Source organism: Bos javanicus, chromosome 22 (genome assembly GCF_032452875.1).
Source record: "Bos javanicus breed banteng chromosome 22, ARS-OSU_banteng_1.0, whole genome shotgun sequence".
NCBI lineage: Eukaryota > Metazoa > Chordata > Mammalia > Artiodactyla > Bovidae > Bos > Bos javanicus.
In genome coordinates, this window is record NC_083889.1 from 974,291 (window position 1) to 1,001,973 (window position 27,683).

Genomic DNA, 27,683 nt, shown 5'->3' on the forward strand with positions numbered 1-27,683 from the left:
ACAGAGAGACCGCAGCAGTGCTCGCCACTGGCAAAGTGCTGGGTGAAAACAAGACCCGATGTCCCCAAGTTTGGGTGATGCTGAGTCATTAGGAGGACCTCCGCCTCAGAGCCAAAGATGCCTCAGTTTAAAACACTGTTGGGGCGGGTGGCAACCCACATCCTGATGATGACCTGGCCATTGACTAAGGAACCCTCACCATGGGCATCGAGGTGATGGTGACAGCTCTGGGAGGTCAGTCCTCACTTCTCCTCCTCTGTGGCAGGCAGAGGAGGAGTCCCCCCATCCACCACCCCACCATCAACACTGCTGGGACCACAGGCACCTCTACCACACACAGCGGAGAAAGAAGGCCTTTCTGTGTACATGTGCCGGCTCTGAAACGGAGAGAGGACGTTATACCTGCAGTGATCGCAGACGCTGTGGGCGACCCAGGATTCATCTCTTAAGAGGTGGTCTGTGTTGCTGGCCGCAGTTTTGGGAAAGGAAAACCACTTCCCCCAAGCCTACCCCTGCTGACTCAGAGGCGGCCAGGGCAGAGGCCTGACACAGACTCACGACTACGGATTTCATTTTAACTCTTCTGCTATCCTTGGCTGGAGGAAGCTGACTTCATTTAAACCAAGCGCATAGCTGGGCCTCGTTTTTGTCTAAGAATTAGGGAATCCTAAATTTCTACCAATAAACTCAATCTCTTTCCCTTTAGAGTACAAGGATGCTGACCTTTTATACAGACACAAAAGGGACCACCTCGTCTCCAAGAGAAAGTTCAGAGGTGCCTTTCCCGCTCTGCCCACTGATGTGGTCGGGGCTGGGCTCCCTGTGCAGGAGCCAACACAGCCTGGGAGGTGAAGGCACCTGAGGGGGCTGCCGGGAGCTGTGCCTCAGGAGCGGACAGTGGGGACAGAGCAGATGGGTGGAGGGACTGGGGCGAACGCAGAGTCCGAAACACAAATGTCCTCAGTGTCCTAAACACCAGCGTCTGCAGTAACCTTGCCCGGGCCTCACCATTCCGGGGAGGCCCCCACGCCTCCCTGGACTCTCCTCCCACAGGCGCTGCTGCCCCACCCGCTCACTGCTCTCCCATACTCGCCCCCAGCAGGGGCTTTGTCCGGAATGCCCCTCCACCTCCGCTTTCCCTGGCTGACCCCTCCTCTGAGGGCCTCTGACTCCCATCTAAGCTAAACTTTACTGGCTCCTTGCAGTTGTTCGCTCAGGGCAGCAGGCTCAGTGCTGCTGGCCAAATTGCCAGAAATGCTGATTCTTGGACCCATCCCGGCGGGTGTGCTGTGTGAGCTGCAGGGAGGGGGGACTTGTTTAGTGTCTCCCTCTCCCCAACACCTGTTCCCCTGTGGGGCCTCCGTGCTGCCCAACACACCTCTAGAAATACCTTAGAAACATCACAGCTGAACGACACTGAAATCACACAAATCAGAGACCCTGTTGCTTTCACTAATAAGAGAGACTTCAGCTCTGCTACTTGTTTTAGAACAAGCACCCTGAGTGGGCGGTACCCCACCTTCATGGGCAGGCAGCCCTTCTCCTCTGGTTGTAAACGCAGCATCACAATGTTAAAGAGCAGAGTAGATATTTAATATTATGGACATTCAGACAGCTCTTCATTTTTCAGAGGGCTACTGATAAAAAGCTACTGATGCTTTCGAATTATGGTGCTGGAGAAGACTCTTGAGAGTCCCTTGGACTGCAAGGAGATCAACCAGTCAATCCCAAAGGAAATCAACCCTGCATATTCATTGGAAGGACTGATGCTCAAGTTCCAATACTTTGGCCAGCTGATGTGTAGAGTTGACTCATTGGAAAAGACCCTGATGCTGGGAAAGATTGAGGGCAGGAGGAGAAGGGGACGACAGAGGATGAGATGGTTGGATGGGATCACTGACACAGTGGACAGGAGTTTGAGCCAACGTGGAGAGATGGTGAAGGGCAGGGAAGCCTGCTGTGCTGCTGTCCATGGGGTCATAAACAGTCAGACACAACTTAGGAACCAAACAACAACAACAACTGATAAAAATTTAGGACTGGAGAAGGCAGGCAAGTGGTTCCTCCTGAAGCTACTATTCGTCTGAAGAGGAAATTGAGACCCAGTGGACCATGCCCAAGATCACACTTCTTGTCAGGACTGGGCCCACTAGAGTCTTCCCGCCCCAGGCCGCTGGCCTCCGGGGCCCCTCAGCCATCCTCCCTGCTACTGATTAACCCCACAGACCGGGGAAGACTTGCTGAGTGAAAGCCCTAGACCTTATAACACAGAGCACATATATGAATCTCTTCTGCATGCTGTTTCTATGCCCACCCTAAATTTAAACTAGAAAGTCTATGAGAAAATTAATAGGCCTTGTGATTGCCAGAAAAGCAGAAATCACATCTCTCTCCCGAGTCTGGGAAACTGTACAACCATAACACCAAAGTAATCCTCTGGCTGTTTCTATTTTCTCAAGATCTGGTTGAGATTTGGAAACATGTTGTACTCACTTCAGAGGGGAGAAAAATCTGCAGAGCAGAGCAGTCTGAGCAGCCCATCTGCTGTGGGCCGTGAGGAGCTGACCCAGGGCTCAGGGAGTGGAGCATGGGTGTGGGTGTCGGGCCACACAGAGCCTGGAGCCCTGCCAGGTCCTAGCTCCTATTAAAATCTGGTACAGCACCCGAGCTAGGGTGTCCCTTCTGCACGTCTAAGCCTGAGCTCAACAGGGATGCTGTCCAGTCACGTGTCCTATTCAGTGTGTGCAGGAGTTAACGTGAGATTTGTTCTTAACTGTTTATCTTGGAATCTCAAAGGTGCTCTGTGACCTACAGCAAGAATGCTTGGTATTCCTCACCATCTCTGATCAATCTGGAGCCTGGCAGGCAGAACCCACGCTCAGAGGCTCCCAAGGCTGAGGTCAGAGTCACGTGGCAGCAGAGCCTCTGAGGCTCGTCGACCTTGAAAATCTATTATTTTGTCCAGTTGTCGAAACGATTGTTTGGGCCTTCTTTCTTGCATGTCTCCCTCATCTGTGAACTAGTTTATGTTAAGGACTGGGGAAAAGGGATTTCACTAAACATTAAACTCCTTCAGGAGAGGCATATGCCCAGCTTTAAGAATAGTTTTGAAGCTTCCCAGTACCTAAGCCACCACTGATGGCACCGTGCACCCAGGGTAGAGGGCATGTGTGCTGGACGTTAGTGCTGGCCTGGGTAGGGAAGTAAAACCAGGGGAAGCTGGAGCCATTTACAAGTGCGTGTGAGCCAAGCCCACACTCAGCCCCCTGGGCAGCCTGGTCACAGGATTAACTTGCCCTTTAACTCACTGTTGAAACTGCCTTTGCTTTAGTTTTCCCTTTCCTTAGGGGCTCCCCATGGCAGCACCCAGCCTACGAGAGTGGCTCTGTGTTTGTGGGGCAGACGGAGCTTCAGGACAAGCAGACCAAGGCCTCAGGCTGCTGTCCTCTCCCAGAACAGCCACAGGGTGGGTGTCAGAGCAGAAAGAAGAAAGCAGGAATGGGCCAGAGGGAGAGAAGGAGAGGAGCCCAGAGACAGGGCAAGAGGCAAAAAGGGCTTTAAACACTTTTTCTAAGTCTTCACTTTCTCTATTTTCTACCCTACCCCTGCCCCATGAAAGCAGATTTCCTCCAGGTTAGGGGTTCTGGAGGGTCCTTTTCAGCAGAACTACTTCTTTCTCAAAGTATTGCTACTATCTTCAAAATTGCCCTTACTCTGCACAGAGAATATTGTCAAAATTCACATTTTGTGACAGTTATTAGAATGTCTTGAATGAGTAAAAAGTGAAATAAGGAAGCAAATTTTGCTAAAATATTTTCTTTTTAACTGTGTAGGAAAAGGAGCTAGAGGTTGTAAGTGAAGAGACTTCACAAATGGCTTGCTTGTAACACTTCTTATGGTTACGTAAATAGGAACTGACATTATATTAACAGACTCATTAATTTGTAAACTGCTAAAATGAACGATAACTTGGCTTGATAAGCATATCAACAGTGTGTGAGATTTCCTGTTACACTGTGTTAATAATTCATCCTTCACAAAGAAAATACTGCAGTGGGACTTCCCTGCTGCAAAACGAATGGAGGGAAGGCTGCCTAGAGAAATGCGGATGGAGAGGATTTCCTCTTGGGAAGCTCAGTGTCTGAACACATTTTTTAAAAGGCCTGTTTGCTTTGCTTACCATATTATTCTGTTGGTTAGATATGAGTGGGGAAATATTACATTTGACCTTTGTCTTTCTTGGCTGCAAGATGAACTATTTCTGAGTCAGTAAAGGCAGTCACTTTCCTTTTTCATTGACTGTTCTCCTAACTCACTGCTGAGCCCCTCCACCTCTTCTTTTACTGGCTCTGCTTTGGGAAAAGAGCAAGAAAAACCCACATCCACCCATAGCGAGTGGTGGCAGTGCTGTTAGCTGGGGCCCGCAAGGCTGCATCCCTCAGAACTTTCTGAGCTTTTGCCTGAAGTAGGTTCTGCCCAACACCAGGCTGGCTCCTCCTTCTTCCAGCCTCTTTCTAAGACCATGCAGAGCCCTCATTGGCTAGTGAAGGTCCAAAGGAAGCCAGGAAAAGTTCAGCAGAATCTAAAGTAAAAGCATGTAACAATAATAACCTTATGAAGTATTTCAAAGACTCCATAAAATAGCACTCAGCAGATGCTGGAAACATTTAAATTATTTTGAGAAAAAGTACAGAAGGTGAGCAACAGATTATAGAGTTTATGGAGCATGATATTGTTAATCCTAGGAACCTTTAAAAAGCCATTTCAAAGATGAGATATTTGGTGGAAGAAAACGAACACTCATTTCAGAATCAGAAGTAACCTGGCGCTGGAAACCTACCCAGCTTCGTGACCCTGAGCAGGCTGCCTCATGTCTCTGTTTCTTTCCCAAGGCATGCTGAACACAACAACCTACAGTACCACAGGCCAGCCAGAGGCATCACTGAGACGGCAGGGGGAAGCCACCAGCCCCTAGTGGATGCCCAGGGATCACAGGTTCCCATTCTTTTGGGGCATTAAGAGAACAGAAGAGCGAGTCATCTCTATGAGGGAGAATTATACCAACTGTGTAGCCAGAAGGAAAAAATACAGCAAAAGTGAAAAGTGACCATTTAGAATGTGGTGATAAGGAAGTCCAGAACACAGAAATGTGCTGCCAACCACGAGAAAAGGTAGCTTCTGATGTCCAGGCCTGCAGATAGCTAGAGAACAAAGCAGAAACTCACATCAAGAATTTCCTTGTTGGCTTTTGGAGATGTGGCTTCTCTTAATTCCTTGATAGCTACAGGAATTTTAACCTTCTCGCCTTCTGGGATCCAGAGTCCCTACAACAAAGAGAGGAGAAGTCATTGGCTGGCAGTCGTCACACATGTAAGATGTGGCTCCTGGCCTGGCTGGGTGTCATTAGTGGCCATACCCCAAAGGGTGAGGAAGCACAGCTCTGCACCCAAGGCCACCCAGGCTGGGAGTCATGACAGCTCAGCAGCTCTTTAGCTGTTGTGTCCCAGGAATCAGAGTAGTTAGATAAAACCCTTCAGCTCATGTAAGTTACAGAGTCAGTATGAGTCATTGTATACAGAATTCTGAGATACTGGGTGTAGGACTAACTGTGATTAGACTAAGCAAAGAGGGCATAGAAAAAATAAATGAAGAGGAAGCTGTTTTGAGTTGGGCTTTATTCAGATGCTGCCCTGCAGGGACAGGCCACACTCTTTCAGATTGACTTGTGCCACCCATCCTCTGAAAACTCACTCTGTCCTCCAGGAAATCATCTGTGCCCAAGTGGACCACTTCCTTGTCACTCTGATTATAAAAAATTTCATCCAGACAACCTAGGAAAAATACTGGAATTTCCTGAACCCTCAGTGACACAACGAGCACCGCACTGTGATAAGGACCACAGCAGAGGAAGCGGCCCCAGACTCGAGTCTAGGCGCCTCAGGCTCACCTTGTACACGGTGCCGAATGCTCCTGAGCCCAGCACCTTGACCTTCTTGAATTCTGTTTCCTTTAGGATCCTCAAGAGAGCTTGGTTGGGAGCTTCTCCGCTGGGCGTCAGAGGCTCCACGAGCTGTGAGAGACAAGGGGAAGAGCTGATGCCTGCCTACATGGCCCAGGGATGGGGTGGCAGCTCCTGACTCCATGTGGCAGGAGGCGCACTCACGCTCTGGCCCAGAGAGCTTGCCCCACTCACTCCCCAGACGGGGATACCTGTTCTAGGGAACTTGGTGAGAGACACCTAAGGAACCGGGACTGACATCTCCCACATCCTCCAAAGCATGTGACCTTGAACAGAACAGCTCCTGGGCAATAAGTGCAATTTCTGTTTCTGTGACCAGGCTAGGAAAGCCTGGGGGGAAGGCAAGCTTGTGTGATGGTCATTTTGGTAGCCCATCTGAGCCCTGCAGAGCCATGCTGCTGAAGTTGCCATGGGTCCCTCCTCCTGGGGGCTCTGGCCCCAGGCCCTGTATGTCTCTGGAGAGACATACGGATGGTCACAGATACCACCTGAAGACCTTTTCCTGAAATCATGGTGTCAGAGACAATACTGGTCACTGGTGGGAACTGTGGCATTTTACAAAGTGACACCTCCTGTGCTCACAGCAACTCACGGGCCTCTGTGCACCAGCTTCCCCCTCGCCGACCACTGAGCAGAACAAGCCGGGTGGTGGGCACCACAGCTGGGTAACCTCCAGCAGGACTTACCCTGGAAACAGCTGCATGTCACTGAATGCAAGTACCAAAGTGTATACGGACTTGCTTATAACTGGACATTCAGAGATTCTCCTGGCTTTTTCATTACAATAAAGCTCAGTCATGCAATCTCATCTGTAAGACACCGCCTGGTGGTCGCCCAGCTCACCTCACGCTCCTGCAGCAGCCGGCGCAGTGTGCGCTTGCGCACGATGTGGCGCCTGCGCATGAAGAGGCCGACGCTCAGGGCCAGCACCACCACCAGCAGCAGGCCGCCCACGATGCCCGTGGCAATGGACGGGATCTTGGGCCTGGCGGACACACAAGGGGGGTTGGTTTGTCATGTTGGCATGTCCTATATTTGCCATGTGTGTGGATGCTGTGACATCATTTAGAACTGTCTCAGTGCGATAGTGCACAGCTTGTCAAGGAGAAAGAGAGGCAGATTAATATTCCCAGGGCAGGTTTTCAACTTTCTTCAGTATAATAGCCTCCTCACCCCACCTTTTTGGATTTTTAAACTGGGTATCATTTGGACTTCTCGCTATGAAGAGTATGTTGTCGTCTGTTGATTAAGGGAACATAACTCGAAAAATAGCTGAGTCAGTCATGCTTTCTGCACGAATTTGTGTGTCTCCCCTGGGTGTCTCCACTCGTTAGAAGCACACCCTCCCCATGTGATGTCTGCTGGCCAGGCTGGACGGAGGGACCCTTTCAAAACTGTGGAGACTGCTTGAGGGATCCTGAACTTATAACGTGGGATGAGAACCGTGTGAAGTGCTGCATGAATGTGTGGAGGAGTAAGGCAGGGACAGGATTTCCACACAGAGAGCAGAGTTGTCATAGATAAGTTAGGTCATTCTGCAGTCGTCCTCCCACCCCCACCCCCTTCCCCCACCAGGGGAGAGCAAACACCCAAAACTCACTGGGGAAAGAACTGTCTGAATGAGTAGATTCTGAATTTAGAATCTTTATAAAGCTATTGTTTTTCAAGCACCTGTGCCATCTGAGCTTCTGGCAAACTTTGTATTTTCAGGCAGTTAATGAATATCAAAGAATAATTAGTAGCACAATTTACACACAAAAAATGTGCCAGCATTCTTACAAATTTCTCCTAAGTGTCAAATGTACTTTATGTGAGTAGTACTTAGAACACATTCTTCTTAGCACATAAAAAAGTCATGTCTTGAGTTATACTATTCTCCTAGTTAATGTAGTTTGAATTAATGGGTTTTTACTATTTTGAAGGGGCCATTGAAAGGTAAAAGGAATAATTTGTACAGAGTATATGTTCCATGGATAGTAAGGGTGGGTGAAAAGAGAAGAACAAATTGAAAGAATGAATATAACAAAGGTCATTGGCTGGTTTCAGGGTGCTGATATGATGGAAAACCTCACTGCTAAGATACTGACTGCAGCATGAAGAGAGGATGAAGCTTGCTGGTGTCCTCATGGCTCAAGTGAAGAGGGGCATAAAAGGCAACCTTTGTCTTTGAGAAACTTCCCTATTTGTCTTTAATGTTTCACTTGATAGTAGAAGGGATCGGTTATCTTGGCTAATTCTTGGGCAAGAGACTGAGCGGACTGATGCTAAGGAAAGCTGTTGAGGGGAGGAGTTTTGTAAACTTTAGTAGAGATGGCAGAGGTGCCTGGATATTTGGCTAGTGTTTGGGGGTATTTGGTGGGTGTCTTGTATATAATTCTGATTCCATGACAGATATTATTAATTGATAATATCATTCTTTCCTGATGAGTCTGAATAGAAAGTGTCAATTCTGCTTTTCTCTGTGTAGCATTTCAGGCAATGATGGCAAACAGATTACAACTGAAATGCTGAAGGAAGTCATGTGTTTAGAAAAGAAAGTAAGGGGAGAAATCCCCACAGTTGGAGCTCTGTCATCAAACAGAAAGGTCATTCAAACACAAGTTGAAGGCCAACTGAGTTAGCGAGGAAAGAGAAGACGAGCTGGAAGAGAAGCAGCATCCAATAATACTGTGAGCCACGGAGCAACGACGGGTTGTATAGAAAGCGAAGCACCAGGTGGTGCGGCCGGCTCTATGTGGAAGAGGCCTGGCACTGATGCCCTGTGTCACTCTCCCATCCCTGGGACACAGCCAGTAATGCAGGCAGGGTGGGTTCTGCTAGGAATGCCCAGTTTGGCCTGGGGAGAAGTGAGAACCTGCCAGGGCAGAGGGGAGTCAGAAAAGTGAGAAAGCATTACCCTTGCCCACAGAACTATTGGTTGTTTCTGGTCAGGTCATCACACACAAAGTGTCACACTTACCCTTTCTGTGGACAGCCTTCGAGACCTGGCCCTTCACAGCTGTAGGAATTGAAAGGTAAAGACACATTTCAATCATTTTATTTATCATTTTTTCTTGGAGAGTTTTTATTAAATCATAAGGTGACATGTATCAAATTACTCTTAGATCATTAGAATCACAATGTGTCTCAATATTGCTTAATCATTTGTTTATCATGCATTTATTCATTTGTTCATTCACTCAGCAAGTAGTTTTGAGTGTCCAGTTTGTGATAGGGATTGAACAGAGTAGGCAGCCTCTGGTCTTTGTTATTGAAATGTTTTCATGTCTTACTTTTGACAGAGGTTCAAATACCTTACAGCTGGCTCTAGAACATCCATGTGGGCAGGAGGTGCAGGGAGCCGAGATCAGAACCATTTCCTGGGCCACACTGATTAAGGTGGGGGCAGACAAGTAACAATGTGCAGCTCAGGGCAGGGAAATGGGGATGATGGCAGACCCAGAAAGCCAGAAACTGGCTTCACCCTCTTCCACACAACTAAGATGTCATACACGAAGCATAGATAGCATTTGTCTTAACGCATCCCCTCAGCAGCTGGGTTCCCATTCTGGGGGGGCACCACCATCTGCTATTCTGATTATAGGATGACGGATGAAAAGGCAGAATAAGTTGGTTTTGAAGTACAGCAATATTTGTCAATGCAAGACTGAATATTCAATAGCAAGATTGAATATTCCAGTTTGATGGCGAACACTAACATTCTTGGCCAGAGGAAAGATAAAGAAGCCCCGTTCAGGTGTGTGAACAGGATTTGTGCTTGTTTGATGTACACTGCCATATGGTTCTAGTCATTTTCTTCTTTTATTTTTTAAATTTATTTATTTTAATTGGAGGCTAATTACTTTACAATATTGTATTGGTTTTGCCATACATCAACATGAATCCTCCATGGGTGTACACATCATTTTCTATCTCATTCAAAGGGCTCTCATCTCTGCACTGTACTCCTCTTGGTCTTGAGGGTCTAAGACCCCTTTTCCATGGTGTCAGACAATGTAGTCTTGACCCTAAAAGCTTACAGACTTTCCTCCCTACACCAGACACAAGCTTCTCCTTTTCTCATAATCTGTTATCTCCTACAAAAACCATAATCATCAAAGACAAAAAAAATCTGCTAATGGATGAACAGTATGAAAAGGCAAAAAGATATGACACTGAAGGATGAACGCCCCAGGTCGGTAGGTGCCCATTATGCTACTGGAGAAAAGTGGAGAAATAATACCAGAAAAAATGAAGAGACGGAGCCAAAGCAAAACAAAACAAAACAAAAAACACCCAGTTGTGGATGTGACTGATAACGGAAGTAAAGTCTGATGCTGTAAAGAGCAATATTACATAGGAACCTGGAATGTCAAGTCCATGACTCAAGGTAAATTGGAAGTGGTCAAACAGGAGATGGCAAGAGTGACCATCAACATTTTAGGAAATCAGTGAACTAAAATGGACTGGAATGGGTGAATTTAACTCAGATGACCCTTATATCTACTACTGTGAGAAAGAATCCCTTAGAAGAAATGGAGTAGCCCTCCCAGTCAACAAGAGTCCAAAATGCAGTACTTGGATGCAATCTCAAAAATGACAGAATGATCTCTGTTCATTTCCAAGGCAAACCATTCAGTATCACTGTAATCCAAGTCTATGCCCCGACCAGTAATGCTGAAGAAGTTGAAGCTGAATGGCTCTATGAATACCTATAAGACCTTCCAGAACTAACACCCCCAAAAGATCCCCTCTTCATTATAGAGGACTGGAATGCAAACGTAGGAAGTCAAGAGATACCTGGAGTAACAGGCAAGTTTGGTCTTTGAGTAAAAACTGAAGCAGGGAAAAGGCTAACACAGTTTTGCCAAGAGAGTGCACTGGTCATAGCAAGCACTCTCCCAAGAACACATGAGACTAGACTTTATACATGGATATCACCAGAAGGTCAATACCAAAATCACACTGATTATATTCTTTGCAGCCAGAGATGGAGAAGCTCTATACAGTCAGCAAAAACAAGACTGGTAGCTGACTGTGGCTCAGATCATGAACTCCTTATTGCCAAATTCAGACTTAAATTGAAGAAAGTATGGAAAACCACTAGACCATTCAGATATGACCTAAATCAAATTGCTACAGTAGAAGTGACAAATAGATTCAAGGGATTAGATCTGATAGACAAGAGTGCCTGAAGACTTATGGATAGAGGTTCATGACATCGCACAGGAGGCAGTGATCAAGACCATTCCCAAGAAAAAGAAATGCAACAAGGCAAAATGGTTGCCTGAGGAGGCCTTAGAGAATAGTTAGAAAAGAAGAGAAGTGCAAGGCAATGGAGTAAAGATATACTCATTTGAATGCAGAGTTCCAAAGAATAACAAGGAGAGATAAAAGCCTTCTTCAGTGATCAATGCAAAGAGATAGAGGAAAACAATAGAATGGGAAAAACTAGAGATCTCTTCAAGAAAATCAGAGATACCAAGGGAACATTTCATGCAAAGATGGGCACAATAAGGACAGAAATGGTATGGACCTAACAGAAGCAGAAGATACTACGAAGAGGTGGCAAGAATACACAGAACTATACAAAAAAGATCTTCATGACCCAGATAACTTTGATGGTGTGGTAACTCACCTAGACATCCTGGAATGCAAAGTCAAGTGGGCCTTAGGAAGGATCATTATGAACAAAGCTAGTGGAAATGATGGAATTCCAGCTGACCTATTTCAGATCCTACAAGATGATGCTGTGAAAGTGCTGCACTCAATATGCCAGCAAATCTGGAAAACTCACAGTGGCCACAGGACTGGAAAAGGACAGTTTTCATTCCAATCCCAAAGAAAGGCAATGGCAAAGAATGCTCTAAGTATGGCACAATTGCACTTGTCTCATCCACTAGCAAAGTTAATGCTCAAAATTCTCCAAGCCAGGCTTCAACATTACATGAACCGGGAAATTCCAGATGTTCAAGCTGGATTTAGAAAAGGCAGAGGAATAAGAGATCAAATTGCCAACATCCATTGGATCATCGAAAAAGCAAGAGAGTTCCAAAAAAACATCTACTTCGGCTTTATTGACTATGCCAAAGCCTTTGACTGTGTGGATCAGTCACAGATCAACAAACTGGAAAATTCTTAAACAGATGGGACTACCAGACCACCTTACCTGCCTTCTGAGAGATCTGTATGCAGGTTAAGAAATAACAGCTAGAACTGGACATGGAACAACAGACTGACAGACTGGTTCCAAATGGGGAAAGGAGTACGTCAAGGTTATATATGATCACCCTACTTATTTAACTGATATGCAGAGCACATCATGCTGAATGCCAGGCTGGATGAAGCACAAGCTGGAATCAAGATTTACAGGAGAAATATCAAAAACCTCAGATACACAGATGACACCACCCTTATGGCAGAAAGTGAAGAAGAACTTAAGAGCCTCTTGATGAAAGTGAAAGAGGAGAGAGAAAAAGTTGTCTTAAAGCTCAACATTCAGAAAACTAAGATCATGGCACCCAGTTGCATCTTCATGGCAGATTGATGGGGAAACAATGGAAACAGTAAAAGACTTTATTTTTCTGGGCTTTAAAATCACTGCAATGGTGACTTCAGCCATGAAATTAAAAGACACTTGCTCCTTGGAAGAAAAGCTGTGACCAACCTAGATAGCATATTAAAAAGCAGAGACATTACTTTGCCAACAAAGGTCTGTCTAGTCAAAGCTATGGTTTTTCCAGTAGTCATTACGGATGTGAGAGTTGGACAATAAAGAAGCTGAGCACTGAAGAATTCATGCTTTTGAACTGTGGTGTTGGAGAAGACTCTTGAGAGTCCCTTGGACTGCAAGGAGATCAAACCAATCCAGCCTAAAGGAAAGCAGTCCTGGATATTCATTTGAAAGACTGATGCTGAAGCTGAGACTCCACTACTTTGGCAATCTGATGTGAAGAACTGACTCATTTGAAAAGACCCTGATGCTGGGAAAGATTAAAGGCAGGAGGAGAAGGGGATGACAGAGGATGAGATGGTTGAATGGCATCACCAACTCGATGGACATGAGTTTGAGTAAGTGTCAGGAGTTGGTGATGGACAGGGAAGCCTGGTGTGCTGCAGTCCATGGGGTTGCAAAGAGTTGGCCACGACTGAGCGACTGAACTGAACTGAATGGATGACCATTCAATATATCCCTCCTCACTAGTGTTTTTATATTTTCCCATTATGCCTGTCAGTCTCCAGAAAGTAACAAAATGGGAACTCTATGCAAAGTGGTGCAAACTGGAACTGCAAACTTTGGACAAGAAGCAGGTTTCATGCAGCTTCTGAAAGTGCTGCTGGGAAACCTACTGGGTTTCTAGCAAGAAGTTACTGAGAAGAGATACTCACAGTCAGAGCTTAGCCTTTGCATTTGAAGAGATGATGGACGAGGGCAATGACAGGACAGGTGTGGTAAGAGGGGATGATCTGAGTATCAGAGGATTAAGAGGTCCATGAGAAAGCTGATGGTGCCCTGCATAAGTCTATAGAAATGATTGTCAAATATCAGGCAAAAGAGGCTGCATCATGCTATCATTTAATTTAGTCAGAAAAATTACTGCTTGTCTGTCTCCCATTTATTTTTTGTTACATGTAATTAAAATTGGCAAAATGTTATATTATTTAGTTTTTTGGCATAAAATTTCAAAGAAACCTTTCCCTGATACCTTACTATAAAATATGGTTCCATTCAACAGTGGATGGCCTTTGAGTTTCCTGACCCATTCCCTTGGGTAACCAGACCTCCCCTGTGGGAACAGGATGGCTTCTTGAAGCAGGTATGCTCCCATAACCTGGGCTCTGTGACTGCAGGCTAATGACTCCAGAGCCCAAGTGTTGCTTTAACAATACAAATGGAAAAGCAGTGAGCTTGCTCTGAGACATCAATGAGACTATCTGTTTGATGATGCTGTATTCATCATAGATACACAATAAAAGACACGGTTTCTTATTTCCCCTTATCCTATCAATATTTCTCCATATTTAAAAAATTAAACCCATTTTTTGTCAAATAATTCTTTTGGATGAAGATACAGATAGTAATAACAAGATTGCATAAAACTACATGCTTTTCTATCAGTGTTACATGTTCACAGACACATACATAAATACAGTTATTTCCAAAAGACAGAAAAAAATAGGAAACATATATTTTATGGGTAATATCATTCTATTTAAGAGAATCTGTTCCAAAATTCCTTATTATGGAGAAATATGAAAAAAAATAGATTGAGTGAGAAACTAGCAAACTATCATTTATATCATGCTTTGTAGAGTTTGCAAATTACTCAATATAACAGCATGTTGATATACCCAAAGGGAAAAATATTAAAAATCTTAAAATTTCTGTCAAGGAGGGGTCTGGTAAAATTCAAAATTCATTCTGGATTAACAAAAATAGTTCAAAAGTAGGAATAACTGTAGGTAACTGTAGATAACTGTTTCTTTAACAAGATAGTAACTCACAGTAATAGCAAATAATGTTCTTAATGGTGATTTATTATAGCCATTCCCACAATCATCAGATATAAAACTCAGATATCCACTACTATTGTATCTGACATTATTCTAGAAATTCTGGCCTTTGTAATATGATTTGAAACTTTTGGAAAAGAGATGAAGATACCATTACTGGAGACAATATGATTGTTTTCCCAGAAACTTCAAGAACATGAACTAAAACATTAATTTCAAAGGAAGTTCAATAAAGACCATCAATATGAGATGACTATACACCTCCACCAAAACAATCAAAAGCTATCTTATATATTAGAAATAATAAATTAGAAGATAAACTCTAAGTAAGGGCCATTTCACAATAGCAAATGTAATACAGACAGAACATGAAAGAACAAAACTGTAAAACTTAACTGAAGAATATGTGAATTTATGAAGAATAAAAAAGAAATTTTATTTCTTCATAAAATAATTTATGAAGAAATTATCATTTCCTGACTGGAAATACAAAATATTATAAAAATGTTAGCCCTAGCCAAATTAACTTACTGGTTTTAGTGGGGATTTTGGATGTTAAACTTGGTAAAATACTCCAAGTCACTTGGAACACACCAATAGGCTAGACTAACATTAGAGGGGGAAGAAAATCACATGTAAACGGCATAGGAGATCCCTAGGCTTCCTACTTGTTGCTGGGATTACTCTTCAGTCACCCAGGACTGAAACTTCTGGACCACAGGGTCATGGAAAGATGGTGCCCTTCCATTTACCCCTGTAACAGCTGAAACTGAAGAAGGTTAAATGATGGAAATTGACCAGGGTGCAAGTCATTTCCAAATCACTTGTCTCCAGGCCCAGACTCCTCCATATTTGCTGTTGTTCAGTCGCTTAGTTGCCTCTGACTCTTTGTGACTCTATGGACTGCAGCACACCAGGCTTCTCTGTCTTTCACATCTCTTGAGTTAGGAATGCCATCCAACCACCTCATCCTCTGTCACCCCTTTCTCCTCCTGCCCTCAATCTTCCCCAGCATCAGGGTCTTTTCCAATGGGTCGGCTCTTTGCAACTGGTGGCCAAAGTATAGGAGGTTCAGCTTCAGCAGCAGTCCTTTCAGTCAATATTCAGGATTAATTTCCCTTAGGATTGACTGGTTTGATCTCCTTGCTGTCCAAGGGACTTTCAAGAGTCTTCTCTTACACCACCATTCAAAGGTATCAGTTCTTCAGCACTCAGCCTTCTTTATGGTTCAGCTCTCACATCCGTACATGACTACTGGAAAAACTATAGCTTTGACTATATAGACCTTTCAGCAAAGTGATCTCTGCTTTTTCATACACTGTCTAGGTTGGTCAGCTTTGATTCCAAGGAGCAAGCATCTTTTAATTTCAGGGCTGCAGTCACCGTCTGCAGTGATTTTGGAGACCAGAAAATAAAATTTGTCACTCTTTCCATTTTTTCCCTATCTATTTGCCATGAAATGATGGGGCCAGATGCCATGATTTTCATTTTCTGAATGTTGAGTTTTAAGCCAACTTTTTCACTCTCCTGTTTCACTTTCATCAAGAGGCTCTTTAGTTCCTCTTCCCTTTCTGCCATTAGGGTGGTGTTATCTGCAAATCTGAGGTTATTGACATTTCTCCTGGCAATCTTGATTCCACTGTGAGCTTCATCCAGCCTGGCATTTCTCATGATGTACTCTGCATGCAAGTTAAATAAGCAAAGTGACAATATACAACCTTGATGTACTCCTTTTCCAATTTTGAACCAGTTCATTGTTCCATGTCCAGTTCTAATTGTTGCTTCTTGACCTGCATACAGGTTTCTCAGAAAGTAGGTAAGGTGGTCTGGTGTTCCCATCTCTTTCAGAATTTCCCACAGTTTGCTTTGATCCACATAGTCAAAGGCTTTAGTGTAGTCAACAAAGCAAAAGTAGATGTTTTTCTGGAATTCTCTTGCTTTTTCTATGATCCAGTGGATGTTGGCAATTTGATCCCTGGTTCCTTTGCTTTTTAGCTTGTACATCTGGGAGTTCTTGGTTCACATACTTTTAAAGCTTGAAAGATTTTGAGCATTACGTTGCTAGCATGTGAAATGAGTGCAATTGTGCAGTGGTTTTTGGAGAAGGAAATGGCAACCCACTCCAGTGTTCTTGCCTGGAGAATCCCAGGGACAGGGGAGCCTGGTGGGCTGCTGTCTATGGGGTCACAAAGAGTCGGACACAACTGAAGTGACTTAGCAGCAGCAGCAGTGCAGTGGTTTGAACATTCTTGGGCATTGTTTTTCTTTGGGAAAACAACTGGAAAACTGACTTTTCCCAGTCCTGTGGCTGTTGCTGAGTTTTCCAGATTTGCTGGCATATTGAGTGCAGCACTTTAACAGCATCATCTTTTAGGATCTGAAGTTGTTTAGCTGAAATTCCATCACCTCCACTAGTTTTGTTCCTAGTGATGCTTCCTAAGGCCCACTTGACTTCACACTCCAGGATGTCTGGCTCTAGGTGAGTGATCACACCATTGTGATTATCTGGGTCATTAAGACCATTTTTGTACATACAAATACAGTTAAAATATTAGGACATATTTGGAAAATTTTCAAGACTCTTGATTTTTGGAAGTCTGCATCCCTTCAGGACTCTAATCATTATCACAATCACAATTACCACCATCACTACCACCAACACTGGCACCACCACTGCTTATGAACATCATAACCACCACCAACAGCCCCACGCCTCCTTTTGTGCAGTCCTTGATTGAGCACGCATGTGTTCCAGGCACCATTTAAGTACATTACGTGTATTAAGATCACAGAAACCTTGTGAGCAATGCAGTAGTATTAACCTAATTTACAGATGAGAAAAGTGAGGCACAGACAGGGTAATACACTTTCGAAAGGCCACAGAGCTAGTAAGAGATGGCTCTGGAGAAGAGTAACAGTTCTAAATAAGGTTGAGGACTGAGAGATAGAAGGGAATATGAAATATATATGAGAACTCAACTTTTCCTTCTGATTTCTAGAAGTAGTCTAGTTTCATTGCCAAATTTATTATTTTAGTAAACAAGATACAAATGTTCAGAGTGCTTCAGCTAACTGTAGTGAAAAAAAAAGCTCCTTTAAGGAACATTCTAGGCAATGTTATCTTCCATTAATTGTAAAACAGTAAGGATTCCCACAGGAATCCCAGTCATCTGGAAAGATGTGTAGAAACCTTTGAGGATAGGGTAGGACCTCGTGTTCATCCCAGCTGCCCCTTACCCTTGTTTGCACTTGTTGGCACAGCAGAACAGAGCCCTGGCATGATGCACACCTGGAGACGCTGAGAGGCTTTCTGGTGAGCACCGTTACCTCCCGTGAGATTTCACTGCTGCTGCCATGGCCGTAGGGCCAGAACACCCGGAGGACCTGACTCTAATACAAAGCTCTGTACTTTACCGCCTGCACAGTTTGGAAAATGTTTTCAGTTTATGAGTCTGCATTTTCTCTTGCAGACCCAGAGTTCCCTGACTCACCCATAGGTGCAGTTGGGGTGGCACAGGAGACACACGTGATTGGCATCTGCAAACTTCCAGATCAGGGTGCCGTTCTCTCCCGCGACTCCAGCAGGGCAGGTCTTGACGCAGTGAGGGCCATCAATGTAGTGGGCGCACTTTACACAGTTGCCTGGTCCCTGCACCGAGGCAGAAAAACCATTTCATAAATCAAATATTTATGTATGTGTCTTTCAGAATGAAGTAACTTTTTACTTAAAATATATATCATAAAAAAAAGTCAAACAATGTAGAAATGCTTCAAGGGGACGAATTCTTCTCTGACTGTGTCTTGCCTGATGTGACCACTGTTAACAGGTGAGAATAAAGCCTTCCTGACTTTATATGTGTATTGTATATGAAAACATAAAAGAAACCGAACTGGGTGTTTTACTTGACTTTACTTCATACCTTGTGGGCATTTTTCCTTGTTAAAACACTGATTGGCCTACGTGTGTATTTACATCCTTATCATTCAGATGGGCTTCCTAGGGGCTTCTGTGGGAAGCTGTGCTTGCCAAGGCAAAGCTAAGCAAACCCACACCTGCGTTTCCCCAGTGTTGAGAAGGTGGCAGGTGGAAACACAGTGGCTGCATAATTAACTGTGCTGTGCTAAATTTGGTTCTGTTTGTTAAACTTGTCGATACATTAGGGCTGCCTGGGTTGCATCCACACACTTCACAAGGGCTGAAGTAAGGTGGCTAGGGAGGGTCTGCCTGTTGGCTAAGCACCCTTATGTCTCAAAGACTGAGTGTTCCCAGAGCGAGAACAATCAGATGACTAAGTCAATCAATAGCACCAATCATTTTATTTCACTGATGAAAAGTTAACCCAACACTAACCTAAAAACCAGTGGTTTACTTTGTAACCAGCTATTTTGGCAGCTTGTACCTCAAAACCTTATCATCATCTGTCTGATTCAGAGAACTTCTGAAAAGCATTTTCCATCAGTAGATTTAGATATGACTGTTGCAGCTCAAATTCAAACAGAGCTCCTCATGTAAGTAATACTGAGAATTAACAATGTGAACACATTGATGTGAGAGGGATCTTCATTCTCACTTACACTCTCTAAAATATTACTGAACATGTAGATATGAAACTGAATTTTGAAAATTTTTCTATGTGATTTAAAAAACCTCCTTCAAATAACTATAAACTAATGTTAAATAAGAATGTGGTAACGTTTGATTAAGATGATAAAGCGGTGGTGGCAGGTGTCAGGAACAGTGAAGGCTGGCTGTCAGTGCACCCTGTTCATAGGGCCCTGATCTGTGGTCTGAGACCAGGCACCGCTGTGTGCGTCTGGGGGTTGGACACAGAAGATGAGTGCCCGAGCCAGCCAGGCCACATGCCGACCTCCCCTCAGTCACAGCCCCGATGGCTGTGAGACGGGACGGGACGGGCCGAGTGTGGGGAGTGGGCTGGACGGCGGTCTAGCAGCCACGGGGTGATGGTGGTGGGTCACCCTTGCGGGTCTGCAGCTGATGCGCGGGGGTAACATCAAACATGCTGCTTACGCGTCCAGTGCAGGTCACGTTCATGGCCTGGGGCAGGCATTCTGGATGGCACTGCACACACTCGGAGTTCTCCACGAATTCTCTGGGCTCTCTGACAGAAGGAAGACAGGAAACTGGTCAGTGCCATCCCTACAGACCCTGCTTCCAAATGCTGTCTGGGTTCACCTGTCTGAAGGTTCAGGTGACACCAACCACCTCTCTTAGAAAGACAAAACAATTTTATGTAAAAGTCAAACGGCTGGGAAAGTAGGACTATACTGTAATTTAATAAAGTGATTCTGTCAGCTGAATCTTTAGTCATCTTCTCCTAGAACAAAGCATAAGCTTCATTTACGATCAAAACAGCTTCTCTACATTTTTTCTACAGGCACAGTCTCTGAATATTAGATAAGCCAACACATGGGAGAAAAGAAGATCATAGTCCTTAAAAGGCACCCCCTCCTATATCAGATTCATGGATATTTAAGTTACGCTGCAAAGAAATGGTAACTAGATCAATACCTGGGAAAGGGAAAGAGAGCTATTAAAGTTTCCTTAATGATTATTACTAAAAACAGTAAGAATGGAACACAGGTATCAAGTATTTTCCTTGGACTATTTTAACCATTTCTCAAAAATGGATAGAGTGGGACTTCCCTGGTGGTAAAGTGGAGAGAAATCTGCCTGCCAATGCAAGGGACACGGGTTCAATCCCTCATCTGGGAAGATTCCACATGGCACAGAGCAACTAAGCCCATGAGCCACAACTATGGAGCCTGCACGCTGCAGCTCCTGAAGTCCGTGCACTAGAGCCTGTGCGCGGCGACAAGAAAAGCCACTGCAGGGAAAAGCTGAGCAACACCACGAGAAAGCAGGCCCCACGCTTTGCAACTAGAGAAAGCCCGTGCACAGCAGTGAAGACCCAGTGCAACCACAAAGTAAATAAATAAATACTTGAGAAGCTGATGCTTGACTGAAAGGACATGGTAGATGTGGGCAGCTCTTAAGACTACCGGGAGTTAACTAGGCAGTGAACAAGAAGTGTGCACACCCAAAGATATGTTCCGTGAGTCCTCTCAGGCAGTCAGCGTCAATTAAACCAAAAGAGCCACATGACTTTTCCCTGTGCTGCTTCTTGAGTCACCACACGCAGTATAGGGGCCAGTTTTGCAAACAGAGAAGGTGCTGCTGGACACCAGGATTCTCTAATAGGAAGACCCAGGCACCACTGCCAAGGTTATTTTAATTACCTTGTTGCTTCAAAGAGAAAAATGTTGAAAGTGTTAGTTTTGTCCGACTCTTTGCAACCCCATGGACTGTAGCCTACCAGGCTCCTCTGTTCATGGGATTCTCCAGGCAAGAATACTGGAATGGGAAGCCATTCCCTTCTCCAGGGGATCTTCCTCACCCAGGGACCTAACCCAGGTCTACCACACTGCAGGCAAATTCTTTACCATCTGAGCCACTGGGGAAGCCCCTTCAGAGAGACCTGAACACTGAAAATGTGAGCTCAGCATCTGCTTGCAGCCCTAAGGATTACACCAGTGTTTCTTACTTATTGAAACAATACTATTGATTATGCAAATTACTCTGTTAGGTCAATGAGCCTATCAACTAAAGGAGTCCTATGGAATTGAATTCATCCTGTTTTGAGTATTTAGTTAGTTGAGCTGAGCTGTAGTTCAAGCCCTGATAGTGAAACAGAAAGGAAAATTTCCTAGAGCTATCTGTAACTCCTATCTTCTTCTTTACCATAAAATTTCTCTTTTTCTTTATTTTTAAAAAAATTGCCTCTTCCAGTTGCTATCCTTACATTTTGTTTTCCTGTTAGTTTATTTTCATCACTATTTGAGATCATTCAAAGCCTTACTCAATATCAAAATTCCCATAGAATCAACAGACTGTACTTTTTATTGACTGCAATAAATTCAACAAATGTTATACAAACTGTTTATTTCTTTGTCCAAGGTTCTATTTAAAGTTATTTGCACTGTTCAGTGTGTCTTGAACATAAACAAAAACTAACCTGGAGCTGTGTTTTGACACAGCAGGAATGCCGTGCTACAAGGATACGACTAATGGCCATGGTCTTGGTCATCTGAACCACGGAAGACTGTTCTGTTTGTCTTGGGAACTTTGTGTAGCTTAGAAAAATAAATTTCCAGATAAAGAGACTCTATAAATTGGGTTGGATTAAGTAATGAAAAATGTATTTTCATTTCCTTTTGTGGTTAACAATTATCAACAGGGCTTCATGGGTGGTTGAGTGGTCTGCCTTGCAACGCAGGGGATACCAGTTCGATCCCTGGTCTGGAAAGATCCCACATGCTGTGAAGCAGCTCAGCCTGTGTACCACAATGACTGAGCCGGAGCTCTAGAGCCCGTGCTCTGCAACAACAGATGCCACCGCGAAGAGTAGCCCCTGCTTCTTGCAACTAAAGAGTAGCCCCTGCTTCTTGCAACTAAAGAGTAGCCCCTGCTTCTTGCGAGCAGCAACGGAGACCCAGCACAACCAAAAACAATGAACTAACTAAATAAATCTACACACACACACACACACAAAACAACTGTCAACAAACAAAAAGGAAAAGAAAATTAACTATACACTTATAAAACAATCCTAAGTCTTATTTTTTAATCAAAACAAAGCAATTGAAAAAAACAAAACAAAACAAAACTCTTACCCCTCTAGAATGTTGCACTTTCCCACACACTCCTTGCCACGACTGAAGTTCTGGCAGGACATGCAGTATTTGGGTCCAGGTCCCCAGCAGCCCTCTGATGAGCACAGCGGGTGACAGATGTGGCCTGTGGCCTCTGAGAATACAGGGTGAGTCCCATGGTCAGACAAGGAACAGTGGCCACAAATACACCAGTGCCCCCGGGAGAAGCAGTGACACGAGGGCCTCCAGAGGCCCGGCACAAGTCCCCTTTGCCCTGCTGGGTGCCAAGCATATCTAGATGGAGCTTGTCAGAGCTGCAGGAGCAGAAAGCGTGAGGGTCCTTGTCATGCGTGTACGGGACACAGAACCAGGAAGACACCCAGAACTTCACCAATTCTCTTAATTGCACTATGGTGTGAGAATCATTATTGCCTCCATTTCATCGATGAGGAAGATAAAGCCCAAAGATTTAAGTAAACTGATGAATGCCTCAAAGCTAGGAAGGGCTCAAGCCGGGATATGAACTTGGCTCTGCTTCTACCGGTGGCCAGGATCTCAGCACAGGGGCAGGCACCACTTCAAAAGCTGACTATGGCTGTGAACTCGGATCTGGAAATGCCAGTGTGAAATGTTCACCCCATTCCTCTGCGTCTGTGTGTGTGTGTGTGTATGAGAATGTGTTTAGTCATTGGGGATGAAATGAGTAGGGAGGAACACACAGCTAAAATGCCATAATCAATACTAAATTTTGTTCTGTAAATTACCAATAACTGATGGCTTAGACTTCAAGGCAGATTTATCCTATGAGATGAGAATTATCTAGGAAAAAATCTGATGAACGTCACAAAAGAATATACACATTTCCCTTAATTTGCTTCTTAGGAATGTAAAAAGTAATTTAAATGTTTGGGATTAGCCTTTCAATATTCTAAATCAAAATAAATGACCTGTTAGAACCATCTCCACAATCAACCAAAGTGATTACTCACTGCACTGTTTTTCACTCCTGTTGTTTAAAATTTTGGTTTTCTGAGTTGAGGTCCCAAAAAGTTTTTTCCAGCGTATTGTATCTGCATAGCACAAGTTTCGATTTCCTGAAATTATCACATCACCATCACTTATCTCCTTGAGGGAGCGTAATCCCAAAGATGTTATATCCAGGCCGACAACCGCAAGAGAAAACTGGCCACTAAGGTGAAGAGAAAAAAAATAATATTGTGAAAAATTATGACAGCATAGTATCAACAAAAACGTTTTTCTGTACCACTTTAGATTTACTACTGCCTTCCGGTTTGTAGTCATGTAAGTCATGTTATGGAAGGTCTGTCCCGCAACTTTGGAAAATTGCAAGTGTTTTTAAGGTTCCTCCAGGGAAAAGTTAGTTCCTTGTTCATTTAATATCTCTAACTCTAGTGGCAGACTAGGGGTTGAATAATTTATTAATATCATTATTTCATTTACTGCATTTTAACTTTGCTTGGCAATTGAGAATATATTAACTTTTCAAATATCCAAATATACTTAAAAAATCATAGATTCAGCTTTCCATCCATCCACCTACCATCCATCCATCTATTAATCCATTTATTGAACAAATATTTGAGGTAATATGTGACTAATTTTATTCTAATTCTAGGTTAAGTGTGTGCTTCTTGCTCTCAAAAAACCCTTTGTTACTGATGATACAATCATTTTTAACCCAGTACCATGAGAGTGGTGATGAGGGGACCACAGAGGCAAAGAGCAGGGTTCACCTAAACAAGTCTGAGGAAGGGTCTCTGGAAGAGGTGATGCCTGATCATCAGGACCTCCAGAGCAGGAGCCATGATATTTTCTTCACTACCCAACCCTGTGCTAGGTTCCTACAAGGTGACCAGGACGTGTTCATCACATGACCAGATGGAAGTTATTCTCACTAAAGGGAAGGAAGTCTTCGACACAGAGGAGCACGTGACAGGCACTGAGAACCACATGCTGCTGCTGGAGCAGAAAGGTGGGACGGGGTCTGGGAAGGGAGAAGAGGCCAGAGCCTGACCACTGTGGACACCACGTGGAGGAGGCTCTTGTTTGCAATGACGGGAAACCACAGGAAGGAGATGTGCATTGTTAGGAAGCTCACTAAACACCGAGGTGGGAAACAGACCAGTTGAGACAGCACTGAATAGAGAGGCTGATGATGAAGGCACGAGATGAGAAAATGTAAAGTGTAATCGGGAAACTCCTTTCTCCTCGCTTCTCTTTCTCTGCCCACTCTTTCCTCTCTGTGTCCCCCCCACAGTGTGACTTCTGTGTATTCGACTGCACCCCTGCTTTTAGGAATCCCTTCCCTTAGCCATGCTCAGGGGAGCCACGCCAGTGGGGACAAAGCTGAAGTCCTCCCTGCAGGGAGGTCTGGCAGGGGTCACACTTCCCCAGGAGGAACTGTGTATCATTGGGCTTCTCAGCAAATGTTATAAATTAAAAAAAAAAAAAAAAAGTCAGTTTTATGTTTAAAACCCTAAAACTAAGCTGAGAGGTACATGCTAGTCACCCAAGAAAACTGACCTAAGTCTCTCATCTCTATATGAACTTTGGTCAAAAGAAGTATTCCTGAGAACTCAGGGCACAGGGCCTTTCTGGGAAATGATATTAGCTGCATGTTTAGCATCAGAGATGCAAAGCTGGAATGATTTCTGGAAAGCGATGCTTATTTTACATTCACTGTATTCTGATTTTCTTTAATACTCACAGTATTATGTAGCCCTCTCAGGTGTCCATTATGAGAAACAGTTCTCAAAACCAGGTATTTTCCAAGGCAGGTTTGAACAAGAGCGTCCCAAACTTTGCCTTACCACAAAATTCATTATTACCCTTATTATGTTAAAGATGCTTGTGTGTGTGTGTGCACGCGCATATGTGTGTGCGCATGTGCATGTGTGTGTGTCTGTGTGCTGGAGCTGGAAAAGTGGAAATCCTGAAAGACATGCTCAGTGCCTCTCAGGTCCCCTGAAATGAGGTGCTGATGAGGACTGGTAGCCTTAGTGCTATTCTTGCCAAAAGTACAAAACCTCAACCAAATCAGGAGAAAACACTGGCCATCCTACAAATGCCTGACCAGTACTTTTCAAAAGCCACGAAAGACAAGGAAGACAGAGGAACTATCATGAACAGCAGGGGACTAAGGAGACGTGACTGTCCCTTGCAGTGTGGGCTGACCAGAACACAAAAAGTGTTTGCGGAAAACTGGCGAGATCCAAGAAAGTCTGCAGTTCAGTTACAGCCATGCTGATGATGCAGGGTGTCACCATCGGGGGAGCCAGGTGAGGGTGTGTGGGGACTTTCTGTAGTGTCTCTGCAGCACTTCAGTAGCTTTTACCTCAAAAGAAAAGACTCTACAAGTCTTTGGCTGGGGCCCACTTACTGCTGCTTCGTTCTGCCACGTATGATTTCCAGGTTCTCAAAAGCATGGAGGTCAGTCCTGTTTTCGGGCCAGGCCTGAATCAGCAAAAACCCTACAAAGCAGTAGGAAAGTTCAGACACATACCGCTTAGAAATTTCTATTTTGTATGAGACATTATTTGGAGAAGGAAATGGCAACCCACTCCAGTATTCTTGCCTGGAAAATCCCATGGATGGAGGACCCTGGAGGCTATAGCCCATGGGGTCACAAAGAGCCAGACACGACTGAGCAACTAGCACACTTAATGATTACACACCTGTTATTTCTTTTACAGTTCTTAGAATGTCCAGTTCTTTCGGGTCCAGAGGTGCAGTACGTGTGAAGGAGTCACTGAAACAAGTAACAGAGCCGTCAGTAACAACCTGCCGTGAACAGAGCAGAGTCTATTTTTCTCTGGTATACCAGTAACTTGATCTTTACTTACCCCCTAAATGCTACTGGCAGGATATGAAGATCTCCACTGATGGATGTGCAGTTTCTGAAGTGTTTAATGTTTGTAGCATTTATGGAAAGTGTGTCTTTAAACTCACCGATTCCTATTCCGTTACAAACTGTAAAGAGAGGTGTTTATTCCATTCACATGTATTGAATTAGTAAGAGCTGTGGTCCCTCAGGCAGACGGGAGCAGGAAGAGAAGTGCAGCCGCGGGAACCGTCGCTGGCGTGCTATCTTTCATCCCTGCAGCAAACACTGCCAGGCTTGCCAGGGACCAGGGGCCATGACAGGGTGTGAGGCTGCAGTGCAGGAGACGCTGCCTGTCCTCACTGAACTTGCCTTCTCCTCCTCAATTTTCCCCACCTGGGCCAGAGTCCAGTTGCCCCGGAGGTCTCCAGCTCCTTCTACACTACAGCTGCCCCCTGGGCTGTTGGTACCGCACGGGGATCACGCGTGTGCCCCCACTAAACCCTCAATGCCTTCCCTTGCCCTCATCTGGGCTGCAGCTTAGTTTTCTAATGGAAAGAAACAGTATGCATAAATTTTTTAACTAAAAGAGCAAGATGCATCCATGGAAGAAAACCTTGAAAACATGGAACAAAGAGGAACAAAATGACTAAAAATTCTATTGTGTAACTTTGATATTTTAGAAAATGTCCTTTCAGTTATCCTCCAAGGTTATGTCACACCACATATGTAGTTTTTTGTTTCTTTTTTCACTTATTATGCTGCGAACATTGTCCTGTAAGTAAAATATTGTCCTATCAGTAAAACCATTCACAAGCATGGCATCACCGATGCGATGGACATGAGTTTGAGTAGGCTCTGGGAGTTGGTGATGGAGGGGGAGTCCTAGTGAGCTGTAGTGTATGGGGTCCCAGAGAGTCGGACAAGACTGAGCGACTGAACTGAACTGAACTGAACTGATATTACATCATAAAGAATACTGTAATAAGTCTTATCAGATGAACTGCTTTTCTTCCACAGGGCCTACTTAAGCCACATGCTTTGATCTCTGTCCTACTGTGACATCAGTCTCAGATGCCGTTTTCTGCACTCTGAGCTCATTTATTAATTTACATTCACTCCCTAATTTCCATCTTAAATGTCATCTCCCTCCGAAGCCCATTTATCTGTTGTGGCTCTACTTCTAGAATTCACAATGCAATTGTTGGTATTTCTCTTTCAGACTTTATCTTTGAAGAATAATCATGGAAGATCTTATTGTTCAGGGTGAGGTCCTCCCCTCCCTTCTCAGGCCTCACCAGGGACATGGGAGCCCTGTTACCGCATCTCCTTCTTCTCCATTCTCTCTGGAGTTCCCACTGCTTGGGCTGCCACCTGGCCATGGGGCCTATCCCATCAGCCCCATGGAACTCCAGGCTTGCCCTGGAATGCATATACCTCGCTATGGGTCTGGCAAAGGGGTGGTGAGGCTTGCTTAGGATTCCAAGGCTCTGGCTGAAAACAGAGTGAGGCAGCTTCAGCAAAACAAGCCCCGAGGCAGATGCCTGCTGATGGGGACTTGCCTTTTAATTACAGGTTTGGAAGAGAATTCTACATGTTTGAGAGAATATTCATTCTATCTCTGCTCAGGCGTGATGGTGATGGTGGGGTTACCTTAAT

General features: G+C 44.4%; 1 protein-coding gene across 1 annotated transcript in view; it reads right to left on the bottom strand.

The window, feature by feature from the left end:
* Positions 1-27,683, bottom strand: part of EGFR (epidermal growth factor receptor) — a 218,506-nt gene that overhangs the window by 31,737 nt on the left and 159,086 nt on the right. Inside the window, exons 9-19 of the mRNA XM_061395688.1 lie at positions 26,047-26,173; positions 25,879-25,952; positions 25,584-25,674; positions 23,173-23,372; positions 22,205-22,337; positions 19,542-19,632; positions 18,004-18,161; positions 8,979-9,017; positions 6,863-7,004; positions 5,948-6,070; positions 5,226-5,324 (exon numbers count right to left, since the gene is read on the bottom strand). Of these exons, the coding sequence (XP_061251672.1) occupies positions 5,226-5,324; positions 5,948-6,070; positions 6,863-7,004; positions 8,979-9,017; positions 18,004-18,161; positions 19,542-19,632; positions 22,205-22,337; positions 23,173-23,372; positions 25,584-25,674; positions 25,879-25,952; positions 26,047-26,173 (1,277 nt within the window). The remainder of the gene's footprint in view (positions 1-5,225; positions 5,325-5,947; positions 6,071-6,862; positions 7,005-8,978; positions 9,018-18,003; positions 18,162-19,541; positions 19,633-22,204; positions 22,338-23,172; positions 23,373-25,583; positions 25,675-25,878; positions 25,953-26,046; positions 26,174-27,683) is intronic.